Below are 14,068 nucleotides of genomic sequence, written 5' to 3'. Positions count from 1 at the left end.
TGGTGAGCACTCCACCTCCCTGCGTAACAGGAGCCGCCTGTACTATCAGCTGTTGCTGTGTATTGTGTGTTTTCCCATTACTGCTGCCTGCATGCTCCGCATCCCTTGTCACCTTCTCAGAGGGTGTGTCTGTGTAACCTGTTGATATCGAGTTTCCTGACATACATGTTTTAACATCTAAATTTAATTTGATGAGCATTCTAAAAATAATCTAGAAAAAGGTAAAGCAAGAAAAGATTCATATGTTTTAAAATTACATGCAAAATAACCAAAGAAAAAAGAAAAACCTTTCTCGAGATTAGTGTTGAGCGAACTTCTGTTTTAAGTTCGGCGTCTAAAGTTCGGCTTCCGGTTAGCACAGAATCCCGATATGGATTCCGAATTCCGTTGTGGTCCGTGGTAGCGGAATCAATAATTGGCCGTTATTGATTCCGCTACCACGGACCACAACGGAATTCGGAATCCATATCGGGATTCTCCGCTAACCGGAAGCCGGACTTTAGACGCCGAACTTAAAACAGAAGTTCGCTCAACACTACTCGAGATACCTTTTATTTTGGTAAATATACAATGCCTATGGTCAAATCCGAGGACAAATGGCACCAGGTGGGAGCAGCTTCACTGCCACTAGAAGTAGTTAAAGAGCTGCAATTATTCTAAGTCTGGCTGAAACTGACAGACGGTATTTGGCATTGAAGGTGTTAATAACTATGAACGATTGACATGACAAGGCCCCACCCTCGTACTGGGAGGGTGTTGTCGCTGACTGCTGACATGCGTATGTCCAGGTAAGCAGCTACAAGATCTAATATGAATGCTGCCTGACAGGTCGAGTAGGAAACTACATGGGAGATGACCTGCAGAAAAAAGCAGTGCGAGGGTGTTTCTTGGCAGCACGAAAGTGGTCAGTGCAGGTGTTCACAGCCCTAAAGCGGACTGAGAAGTTGTCTACTATGCTGGGCAAAGGGCAGACACTTGTGTGCTGAGGATTACTGGAGGAGGACATCTGAAGCAGCAGGAAAGGGGTGGAGAGGAATTAGCAGGACTTCCACTGATCATTGTGAAAATCCTTTCTCAGACAGTCTCTGAAACTCTTGGACATGTTTGAAGATGTGAAGTGTGGCTGAAGCGAATACAAGAATCAGACATTTGGGTTACTTTTGGATTACTTGAACCTAAAGCAAGATGATGCGATATAAAACAGCTTCAACAGTGACGACGACCTCAGAGACTTCCCAGAAATCAGTGAGTAGATAGGCTTCTTTTGAGATACATATATGTTAACTTCCTGAATCACATATTGATATTATTTATTTCTCAGTAAGGGTACACTCACCGTTGCGACAGCGTATCCAGCAGAGAACAGCCTGCCAGATTTCGCTGGATTCTACAGTTCACCTCTAGATCCCCTTTGACTATAATGGGGTTCGGCAGTGATCCATCCACTTTCCGGCATAAATGCCAGAGAAAAAACGTTGCATGCAAAGTTTTTTTGTCCAGCCATCAGCCGACATTTGTGCTACTAGATCAGGCATGCCACAGATGCAAACGTACCCTAAGGTCCCTTTCACACGAGCGAGTTTTCCGCGCGGGTGCAATGCGTGACGTGAACGCATAGCACCCGCACTGAATCCTGACCAATTCATTTCTATGGTGCTTTGTACATGAGCGTTGTTTTTCACGCATCAGTTCTGCGTTGCGTGAAAATCGCAGCATGTTCTATATTCTGCGTTTTTTCACGCAGCCCTGGCCCCATAGAAGTGAATGGGGCTGCGTGAAAAACGCATTGCATCCGCAAGCAAGTGCGGGTGCGATGCACTTTTCACTGATGGTTGCTAAGAGATGTTGTTTGTAAACATTCCATTTTTTATCACGCGCGTGAAAAACGCATCAAAACGTATTGCACCCGCGCGGAAAAAACTGAACAACTAAACGCAACCGCAGACAAAACTGACTGAACTTGCTTGCAAAATAGTGCGAGTTTCACTGAACGCACTCTGAACGCATCCAGCCCCAATCCGCAACGCCCGTGTGAAACCAGCCTAAGAGTGCGGACTAGTGTTGAGCGAACTTGTGTTTTAAGTTCGGCGTCTAAAGTTCGGGTTATCGAAGAATCGCGTTATGGATTCTGCTACCACGGGCCATAACGGAATTTAGAATCCATAACGCGATTCTTCGATAACCCGAACCTGAACTTTAGACGCCCGAACTTAAAACACAAGTTCGCTCAACACTAGTGCGGACGTATAGCTATGGCCTCATGCGGCTGAAAACTGACTAACGTGGTTGGCAGGGTTTTCAATTTGATTGATAATGGGCACAATATTTTGCAGATAAGCAGCAGTTAACCATCAATAGCCACATAATTTTGCAGGTAAAACTGAGCGTGCTTCCAAAATTGTGCATCAGTTAACAATTTGAAAACGGAATTGAGCACATGGGTGTCCGTACCCTATGGGATCCTACGGTTAGGTATAAAACGTGTGTCAGATCATTTTAAAATTTTATAGCAATGAATCCCGGATATGAGTACTGAGAATAATATATATATCCACAGTGTAGGACTGGGGTACATAGGGCCCACCAGTAAAATTTATTTTGGGGGCCCACCATACAGATGCATCCAAATATATTAAATAATTTAACAAGTTTTTTATATGAACATAGACTGGTTGAGGTGCTGAACATTGAATATATGTATGTAGTACAGTATGTCTACTGTGTTATATGCCACTTGTGCAGGGGGTGGGAGACTAGGGGCCAATACAGGAGACAATATATATATATATTCAGGTTGAATTTATGTGTATCCAAATCGAATCTCCCAGCCTATTCAGCAGAATCAAATCTGAATGGAACTTGTAGAAATTCACTTGTTACTACTCCTCTGTGCCAGGCAGCACCACCAACTAGGAGACTATATACAGTCGGATGCGAAAGTTTGGGCAACCTTGTTAATCGTCATGATTTTCCTGTATAAATCGTTGGTTGTGACGATAAAAAATGTCAGTTAAATATATCATATAGGAGACACACACAGTGATATTTGAGAAGTGAAATGAAGTTTATTGGATTTACAGAAAGTGTGCTATAATTGTTTCAACAAAATTAGGCAGGTGCATAAATTTGGGCACTGTTGTCATTTTATTGATTCCAAAACCTTTAGAACTAATTATTGGAACTCCAATTGGCTTGGTAAGCTCAGTGACCCCTGACCTACATACACAGGTGAATCCAATTATGAGAAAGAGTATTTAAGGGGGTCAATTGTAAGTTTCCCCCCTCTTTTAATTTTCTCTGAAGAGCAGCAACATGGGGGTCTCAAAACAACTCTCAAATGACCTGAAGACAAAGATTGTTCACCATCATGGTTTAGGACAAGGATACAGAAAGCTGTCTCAGAGATTTCAGCTGTCTGTTTCCACAGTTAGGAACATATTGAGGAAATGGAAGACCACAGGGTCAGTTCAAGTTAAGGCTTGAAGTGGCAGACCAAGAAAAATCTCGGATAGACAGAAGCGACGAATGGTGAGAACAGTCAGAGTCAACCCACAGACCAGCCCCAAAGACCTACAACATCATCTTGCTGCAGATGGAGTCACTGTGCATCGTTCAACCATTCGGCGCACTTTACACAAGGAGATGCTGTATGCGAGAGTGATGCAGAGGAAGCCTTTTCTCTGCCCACAGCACAAAAAGTGCCACTTGAGGTGGGCTAAAGCACATTTGGACAAGCCAGCTTCATTTTGGAATAAGGTGCTGTGGACTGATGAGACTAAAATTGAGTTATTTGGCCATAACAAGGGGCGTTATGCATGGAGGAAAAAGAACACAGCATTCCAAGAAAAACACCTGCTACCTACAGTAAAATATGGTGGTGGTTCCATCATGCTGTGGGGCTGTGGGGCCAGTGCAGGGACTGGGAATCTTGTCAAGGTTGAGGGACGCATGGATTCCACTCAGTATCAGCAGATTCTGGAGACCAATGTCCAGGAATCAGTGACAAAGCTGAAGCTGGGGCTGGATCTTTCAACAAGACAACGACCCTAAACACTGCTCAAAATCCACTAAGGCATTTATGCAGAGGAACAAGTACAAAGTTCTGGAATGGCCATCTCAGTCCCCAGACCTGAATATAATGGAAAATCTGTGGTGTGACTTAAAGAGAGCTGTCCATGCTCGGAAGCCATCAAACCTGAATGAAGTAGAGATGTTTTGTAAAGAGGAATGGTCCAAAATACCTTCAACCAGAATCCAGACTCTCATTGGAATCTACAGGAAGCGTTTAGAGTCTGTAATTTCTGCAAAAGGAGGATCTACTAAATATTGATTTCATTTCTTTTTTGTGGTGCCCAAATTTATGCACCTGCCTAATTATAGCACACTTTCTGTAAATCCAATAAACTTCATTTCACTTCTCAAATATCACTGTGTGTGTCTCCTATATGATATATTTAAATTACATTTTTTATCGTAACAACCAACAATTTATACAGGAAAATCATGACGATTAACAAGGTTGCCCAAACTTTCGCATCCCACTGTATATATATGTGTGTGTATATATATATATATATATATATATATATATATATATATATATATATATATATAACAAAGAAAATCCGGAGCACTCCTTGAAGTAGAAAAATGTGCAATTTATTCACACATGTCAAAAAAGACAACGTTTCGGTTCTCTCACAGAACCTTTCTCAAGTCAAGTGAACATAAAAGTGCATGGTGCATGTATAAATACATCTTTACATCGTGACCAATCAATTCATCAGCCAATACAGCAACAGTGCACTCCCATTACTGGGTGAGCTACAATTCATATAATTAACTCCACATGTTAACATACGCACCAACAAATGTCAGCGCATATCAGTGATAACTTTAATGGTGATCAATCATCATAAGTATATAAAAGTGCATATAATAAAGTGAACAGTGCAGTTAAAAAATCCTGACTATAATACCTTGCCGGGAACTTGATGGGGAAAGGTATAGGGAGAAGGCGTCTTTGCTTGTATGGGAGCACGCCACTCATCCGCGTCTACTGCTCCTTAGTGCGCATGTATCTAACCCACTTCCCTTGTGACGCAGTACATAACCATCACGCGTCACCCCTAGGCAGAGAACCAACGTGGTGACGCCCGTACGATCGCGTCAGCGTCCAACCCGCACATCAAACATGCGTCAGCACGCTGACTCCTCGTCCGCGCCCCACCACAGGTCTACATCCGCCATATTAGTTTCGGGCATTTATTTGGGCAATACTATTACACCTCCATATCTCCCTATACGTTATCATTCCTACTTATTACCCGCACAGGCAAAAGTCTGGGTATTAATTCAAACAGTACATGCAAATGTGTCATGTATTTAACATAGACATATCCCTGTAGCTTCCATTAGATTCACCATATACAGAATGCGGACAACATCAGACCACAAGCCCTATAGACTGGGTATTAGCTAACCATTCCTCCTGTCACCCTAAATTCGACATTTAACCCTTTCGGTTTCAGAGTATCCAGCCGAAAAATCCACCTAAGCTCAATTTTCTTTAGTATATTTAATCGATCCCCTCCTCTGTCTAATGGTTTAACATGATCTATGACAGGGATCAGCAACCTTCGGCACTCCAGCTGTTGCAAAACTACAATTCCCAGCATGCTCCATTCATTTCTTTGTAAGTTCTTAGAAGAGCAGAGCAAGTATGCATGCTGGGAGTTGTAGTTTCACAACAGCTGGAGTGCCGGAGGTTGCCTACCCCTGATCTATGATCATAAATCATAGATCACTTTCCTTATGATTCTTTTCCACAAAATGTTTCGATACAGGCAAATCCCTTCTTTTATTCCTAATGGATTGTCTATGGTTATTCAACCTAGTTTTCAGATCACATGTGGTTTCACCAACATATAGCCTTTTACAGGGGCACCACAATACATATATCACCCATGACGAGTCACAAGTGTGATAATGCTTTATATCAAAGGTCTCACCCGTGTCGGGATGTGCAAACACCGATCCTTTCACCATCAGTTTACAGTTCACACATCCCAGACACGGGAAAGAGCCCGTGCGCCTTGTTTTAAGAAACGTCTGTCTCAATTGACCCTTATCTGGTACTCTGGAGTGTACAACCTTGTCCCTGATGTTCCCTGCTCTTTTATATGCCATCATGGGCGGATTTTTAAAGGCAGCAATGTTAGGGTGTCCACTACTCAATAGCCCCCAGTGTCGCCTCACTATCTTTTCAATGTCTGGACTCAACTCATTATATGATGATACAAATATAATAATTTTTTTATGGCTTATATTGCACCAGCGTATTCCACGGCGCTGTACAGATATTGTCATCATTCATAGGAAGCCAGTCAGCCTATCAGAATGTTTTTGGAGTGTGGGGGAAAGCTACACAAACACAGGGAGAACGTACATACTCCATGCAGATAAATCAATTTGTTGGATTCAAAACCAGGACACTAGTACTGCACGGCAACAGTGCTAACAACTCAGCCACCATACTGCCCATAGAGATGTATATACATCTCATCCATGGACACACAAATGAACCTTTCTGCCCCCATAGTAATGGTCCTCAAAATCTGCTCTAAAAATCTACAGTAGCTATTGCAGAAGACAAGTCATAAAGTGTAAGCAAATTATGGAGTTGCTTCAATGAAGTTTATTTCCACAAACTGAGAGAACATATTAAATTGTTAAAGGCACATGGACTAGATAGAAGAGGGTCTACCAATCAGGATCCCCATCTACGAGAAGGAGCAGCTCTTTGCTGTGGTACTCTGCCCTAACTGTTCTGGACTCATTAAAATCTTGTACTGTATGGCCACCCATTCATTTTAAAGGGTACCAAAATACTAAATTAACCCTGCAGCGGCTGCACTAAGCCTCCCAGAGGATCACTGGGGTTTGGAGAAGCCAGCCGAGGCCTTGGAGAATGATGCTGCCTTCTCACAGCTCACCCTACTTCACTTTTATTGATCATGTGGCCTAGGCGCAGATCAGTTCTGTTCGAGTGAATGGGCCTGGGCTACAATACCAAGCACAACCGATATATGTAACAACCGACAATGTACAGCGCTGTGACAAGTAAATTGTGAAGAGGCCAAAGCGTTCACTGGAGCTCCACAGCCTCCTCAAACAGCTGATTGGCAGGGGTCCCAGGTGGTTCCTGGGTGTCAGAACCCCACCAATCAGATACTGATGACGTATCCTGAGGATAGGTCATCAGTATAATAAAAGTTGGAGAACCCCGACAAACCTGTCGTGTTAATATTTAGCTCCCCAGCTCTACATTTTGAGTATTCACATCTATGGTAGTAGTCTAACTATTTTAGGAGATGGATTCTGTTATGAATAATGTTATAAAATAATGCATAAATCTCCTGGATTCCAATGCAAAATCTATTTTAAAGCCCCCCAGCTATCATGTGCTAGCTATATTAATGCTGTCTGCCTATGTCCATGAAGACTTTTAGGCCCCATCAGGCACTAAAATCAACTATTAACTCTGCACCCCCTATAGCTACCCACCTGCGCACAACCGATTTTACTCTACCATTATATTGATTTGTATTGTTTCAAGAATAAAGACTTTGCTTTGGTTATTAGTATCAAACATATCAATGTTGGTAAACTATAATGAAAAATTTTTGTGTTTTATGTATTTCCTAAAACCCTACAGTGATATGTGTGGTTCAATTCAGGGGTTATCATATGGACACCAAAATGCATTCGTACTATGGCGGTCTTAGAATACAGCATAAATGTGGAACACAATGTGGAGACTTATCCATAAAATGGCACCAGTTTTCTGAAGGCTCATAACACTTGCATACAGTTTATAATTTGGTGCATGTTTTAATTCATTAGACCCTCTCCACAAAATGAATGTGACCAAACCATGTAGTTACCAAGCTTCAAATATGACGCACATACAGCACTATGTCCATGTAAAAACACTACTGTCTATCAGTTTTGCGCTCTAATGTCTACACTTCAGCTTTCTTGAAATAGCTCCTAGGCATCTTGATAAACCCTGGCTTTGGCTGCTTTTTTCATTCCACTTCTGAAGTGTCCTTGTCAAACATACAACCTTCATTTTGGAATGCTGGATTGCCGCATTGCCCTGTGTACGATCACACGGGTGACTAACCATTACTAAACTACGTGTACAAGACTCAGATACTGTTTATGTAAATGTACAATGTCATAAAATGATTTATATGTAAAACTGTTCTACCTGTGATTAGTAATTTGTCCAATATGACAGTGTGTGACAGTGCGTGGCTTTATTTGCCATCTCGTTACATCTGTACCGTATGGTGGGAGATTTATTAAAACTGGTGTAAAGAAAAACTGGCTTAGTTGCCCATAGCAACCAATCAGACTCCACCTTTCATTTTGTAAAGGAGCTCTGAAAAATGAAAGATGTAATCTGATTGGCTGCTGTGGGCAACTAAGCCAGTTCTACTTTACACCAGTTTTGATTTATCTTCCCCTATGTATCACATCTTAAATAATTATATTTTCACATATCATTTGCTGTTGGCCGGTTCCAGAATGCATTTTAGTATTGTTGGCCTAACCTTTGCATTTTAAGTGGAGCTGGATGACAGCTAATGTTTATGGTGAGCTCTTGACTATCCATGGACAGATGGTGTCAGGAAAGAGAAGGATCAGGAGAGCAATGAATTTTATGTTTAAACTGTTTTTATTCAGTTCATTTTTCAAAAACATTTAACATGTTCACATTTCAATCCATGAAGTACATAATATATATGCAAAAACAAATTACATACCATCAAAAATATCCCTGTAATGTGACATGTTAATAGGGCGTGAGGAATAAACCCCACCACAATTTAGAAAGAAGATACTAAACGTACAAGAAAGAGAAAAAGAAAGAAGGAGGGTAAGAAAGGTAAAGATATCAAGAATTTTAATGCCCACTCGTTTTGCCCACTCTGACAGCTTTCTCTTGTCTTCCCAGGGAAAACACATGCACGCTCAGCCTAGCACGTGTGTGTATGGGGGAGAGTAGAGAGATAGCTGTTGGCAGAACAAGTATACGACCAGAAGCTACTGAAGGTGTCTGGGCACCTTTACAATGTGAATAGGCAAAATTTCAACTTGTGTATCACTGTGGTGTCTGGGGCTACAAGTTGACATCAGTGCCCCACAGGACCTCATTTGTCTCGCAGTAGTCAAGGAATGGAATTTAACACTTGCAGCTGGGTTCCCCCACAAATTTAAGGGGATGGAGCCAAGTAAGAGATGAAAATAATGCTTGTAATTATACTTTCCTGCTAAAAAAAACTCTCCTCCAAAGAAGCACATTCATGATACCTTACATCTGCACCATGACTAGATTCATAGCATTTTTTGCAGCTATTTGGTTGTGTTTGAAGAAGTCACAGTTATAGCATGGGCTCACCAAGATATGTGTAACCCCCTCCCCAAAATAAACAGTAACAAACATTATTAGGTTATTAAGCACCTAGAGTAATTGTGGGCCTTTAGGCCGATACATTGAAGAATAGTTTATGGGCAATATTAGCAGGAGAATAAACATTGACCTGAGGTTTTTCAAGGGAACATACTCACTAGCTTGTTCTGTTACTTTTCTAGAATTTCATGTAAGTGATAAATAAATATACATTTAGGGGGGACTTTATCGTTGTAGGTGTATTTGAGGCTTTTTAGACTAGAATTGCTTTGCGCACCTGTGCCAAATTTATGAAGATGGCGCTCAGTTTTATAAATTTGGTTCAAATGTCATTTGGTTTCTCAACTGTCAGTTAAAGTATGCCAGGGGGTTGTCTGGCGTGGAGATGCATATTTTTGTGACTTTTTAAAAAGTTGTACATCATAAATGAGACATAAAAGTGTTCCAATCTGTAACCCAACCAACTTTTTACTCCACTTTTGAGGGTGGCAAAGCTTATCAAAACTTGCAAAAAAAAAGAGAAAAATCACTTGTGACATTTTTACTCCACAAAACTGGCGAAGCAAATTTGATAAATATCCCCCTTAGTCTACATAAATTTATGTGTAAAAGTCCTTTTACATGGACCAATAATCAGGTCAATTATTTGGGATAAACGTTTGTAGAAATGCTCGTTCCCGATAACTGGCCCTTTTAAAAGTGACAACAATCACCCGATGAACAAGCAAACAGCAATCAGTCGGTATCAAAAAATCATCATTTCTGGGCAGCAGATTGTCCTGTATAAACAGGGATCTGCTGCTTAGAAACAATGATTCTCTATGGGGACAAGCAATCACAGTAGCAATTGCGTGTCCCCATACGGAGATGATGATTGCTACATGTAAATGCAGCTCTCAGCTACCCTGGATATCAGGAAGGAGATAATTATCAGGAATATTTGGTTTGTTCCTGATAATTGCTTGTAACATTGGTCCAAAGGGACCTCTAGTAACAAAGTTATGAAACCCACACAGTAGTCTCAGACCCTCCACCTTCCCATTCCCAGTTATGCTTGCATAAAAGGCAACAGATAAGCATTTGGCATCCAGGCCCTTCTTGTACAGTATTATGGCCGTCACAATCTTCTCTGGCAGTGAGTCCCATGGTCTTCCTGCTCTTATAGGAATGAATCCTATGAAAGTGAAACCTTCTTTCCTTTAGACGTACAGGATTTCCTCTTGTCATGGTTACATGCCTAGGTACAAAAAGATCATTAGAAAAATCTCTGTACTTTCCATATTTGTACATTGTAATTAAGTTGCCCCTAAGGTTTCCTTTTTTTTAAACGTAATAACCCAGTTTAAGGGTACGGCTATGTGTTGCAGCACCTAAGAAAGGCCTCAGTGCGGTCAGAGCTGTGATGCCCTGATTGCTTTTTCACTGTGAATTGTTAATGTTCATGGGTAACCCACAAAACTACGTACAGTAACCATTAACAATGCACAGTGATAAAACAATCAGTTTGTAATAAACCACCCAAATACTGGCATGGCTAGAAGGGTTGCACAGTTCTAGCCACACCACAGCTCCTTCTGCGCGGCTGCATGGTCTCGCTGTGTGGCCATACCTTAATAACCTGTTTTGGTACTGCAGTGCACCCATTCCCTTAATTACTTTTATTAAATGTTTTTCCTCCTCAGCATCTACTCTAATTCAGCTTTGTCATTCTTATACACAGGTGCCCAAAATTGTGCATTCCATGTTGTCTGACTAGTGATTTGTATAGAGACAAAACTATGGGGGTCAATGTTAGGCATATTTCAGGTGCAGATTGCGGCGCAAAGGTTAGTTGCGCGGCAATCGGTGACTTCTCCCAGCTCACTCCAGGTCTAAAAAAAAAGTGAACGTGGCATGGGTGGGGAATGGCCCGTCTCAGTTACCGTTTTCTACGCCTGTTTCAGGCGTAGAAAAATATCTAAATGTAAGATAGTCTTAATAAATGTGCCCCTATGTTTTTATGATAAGCATCTTTGCCTCTTTTGATGCTTCCCATTGTTTTATTTGGCTTGGTATCAGCTGCCTGACAAGGGTGGTCAAAGTTCAGTTTACTTCTAACTAAATGCTGAGTGTCTTACAATTTTTAACATAATTGTTAATCTTGTTTCCATCTGTAAAGGCAGTCTGATATTAAGAGACAAACGTCAGGGTACATAAGAGAAATGGTTTGGATTTTTATCCACTGTTTGAAATAAATGCACTTCAAAGGTTAGGATGCCTTGTGAGGCCTAAAAAGATGGAAATAAGTAAGAAATAGGTTACATTATTATTAAAGACATCATTCTGTTAACCATATCAGCCATAAGATTCTTAGTTCTCATGGCTTTGACTTCTCGGGATCTTGCTGTAACTAACTTTATTACAAGTCACGTCATTCAATGGTAATCACTCTTCAAAAGACGCAATTTACTAATAAACTGATCCTATTGGGTTAATTCCCTCAATTATGTACAAGGCTTTGAAAATTAAACTTTCACATTTTTTTTTTTTTAAATGATCAAAATAGCTATAACTGTTGAGCAGATAAAAGAAGACTTGTGACGGTTAATCAATTGATTTCTTGTGAGTCAGCTGCTGTGATCATCTGCTCTGTACTGTGCGTAAACTCTGTCTTAGGGAATGTCTTCATGAGTGCTTCAATTCTCTACAATTAGTTTTGTTATTGAAGCAATGTGATTTCTGTCACAAGTTGAAATAATTGGCATGTATTCCATGTTTCAATTGAAACAGCAATTTAAAGGTGTTGTGTTTCCATTCAGGAGAACATTATTTCAGTGCTGAAAAAGTCCTGCATGCCATACTTTACTCTCCATCAGTGATGGTCAGTTTGCAGTGTTCGCCAGCGAACACATGCGGGCTGCCATCTTTAGTAAGGTAGACTCACCCGTCCTGCGATGCACAGGTAAGCCCTTACCTGTGCCTGTGCTGGTCTGAAATCAAATGCAGTCACTGGGAGGAGAAGGCAGTTCCAAGAACAGCCGCCGGGGGCCTTCATCTGGCTGTTCTCGGAACTGCCTGCTCCCGGTGACTGCATTTGATTTCAGACTGGCTCCCGGCACAGGCACAGGTAAGGGCTTACCTGTGCATCGCCGGACGGGTGAGTTTTCCTTACTAAAGATGGCAGCCCGCATGTGTTCGCTGGCGAACACTGCGAACTGACCATCACTGCTCCCCATCATTTATGACGAACTCTGTGATGGAGCCTTTGGGCATTGTCTCACTTCAGCAAGTGGCATTTATCATTTAGAGAAGGTTAATACAAGGCACCTATAAATCTATTGTGATTGTTCATATTGCCTCCTTTGCTGGATTCATTCATTTTTCCATCACATTATACATTGCTTGTATCCAGGGGTTATGACCACCTTGCTCACTATAGGAAAAAGCCCTGGCCTCTCTGGTGGCTGCGACCGCGGGCGTGCCTATAAGCAACATGGCCAGCAATTCTGGTCCCGGCCACCGCTGCAGCACTGATATGAGTTGGCAGGTACGAGAGTGGCGGCACATGCATGGAAACCTCTGGAAACAAGCTTTGTATAATGCGATGAATGAATGTGAAAAAAGAACGAAGCCAGAGGCAATATAGGCAATCGCAATACATTAGTAAGTGCCTTGTATTAACTTTGTCTATATGATCAATGCCATTTGCTGAAGTGAGACAATCCATTAAAAGTGTAGGTCAATTTGCTTAGATTAACGTCAAAAACCAGATCCATTAAATGACAAAGAAAGTACATGTTCAGGTACCCATACACATTAAAGGGTTTCTATCACTTCGTATGACATAATTAGCTCTCAGACACTAGCGATCCGCTAGTGTCTGCTCTGGCCAACCATCCTAATATAACAGCTTTTGGGGCAGCCGTTTTGCTAAAAAAAATAACTTTTATAAATATGCTAATGAGCCTCTAGGTGCTATGTGGGCGTCATTAGCACCTAGAGGCTCCGTCTACCTTCATACACAGCCACCGCCCAGCGCGTCCCTCCAGCCCGCCCATCTCCTGCTGAATGCGATCCTCCGTGTGACGCAACGGACAAATTCTCGCGCATGCGCCGTGCGCGGCTGTATTCGGCGCATGCGCAGTGAATGTCTGACCGCTTCCCTGCTCAGACATCTCCACTGCGCCTGTTCCTTGGAGCACTATGACGTCATCGGCGCAGGCGCAGTGGAGATGTCTGAGCAGGGAAGCGGTCAGACATTCACTGCGCATGCGCCGAATACAGCCGCGCACGGCGCATGCGCGAGAATTCGTCCGTTGCGTCACACGGAGGATCGCATTCAGCAGCAGATGGGCGGGCTGGAGGGACGCGCTGGGCGGTGGCTGTGTATGAAGGTAGACGGAGCCTCTAGGTGCTAATGACGCCCACATAGCACCTAGAGGCTCATTAGCATATTTATATAAGTTATTTTTTTAGCAAAACGGCTGCCCCAAAAGCTGTTATATTAGGATGGTTGGCCAGAGCAGACTCTAGCGGATCGCTAGTGTCTGAGAGCTAATTATGTCATACGAAGTGATAGAAACCCTTTAAAGTTGATCAAAACAGGTG

At 42.0% G+C, this 14,068-nt stretch overlaps 1 protein-coding gene across 2 annotated transcripts in view; it reads left to right on the top strand.

Moving 5' to 3' along the window:
- Positions 1-767: 767 nt before the first annotated feature.
- LOC120985766 (myocardial zonula adherens protein) overlaps positions 768-14,068 on the top strand; it is a 132,879-nt gene continuing 119,578 nt past the window's right edge. The window contains exons 1-2 of one of the 2 annotated variants that reach the window (XM_040413889.1): positions 768-788; positions 1,079-1,245. In XM_040413889.1, the coding sequence (XP_040269823.1) occupies positions 1,186-1,245 (60 nt within the window). In that variant the 5' untranslated portion in view covers positions 768-788; positions 1,079-1,185. The other variant, XM_040413891.1, reaches the window with a different exon arrangement.

The sequence above is a fragment of the Bufo bufo genome, chromosome 1 (assembly GCF_905171765.1).
Source record: "Bufo bufo chromosome 1, aBufBuf1.1, whole genome shotgun sequence".
Lineage (NCBI taxonomy): Eukaryota > Metazoa > Chordata > Amphibia > Anura > Bufonidae > Bufo > Bufo bufo.
Note: the sequence above shows the minus strand (reverse complement) of the source record. Positions and strands in the feature narration are given on the sequence as shown.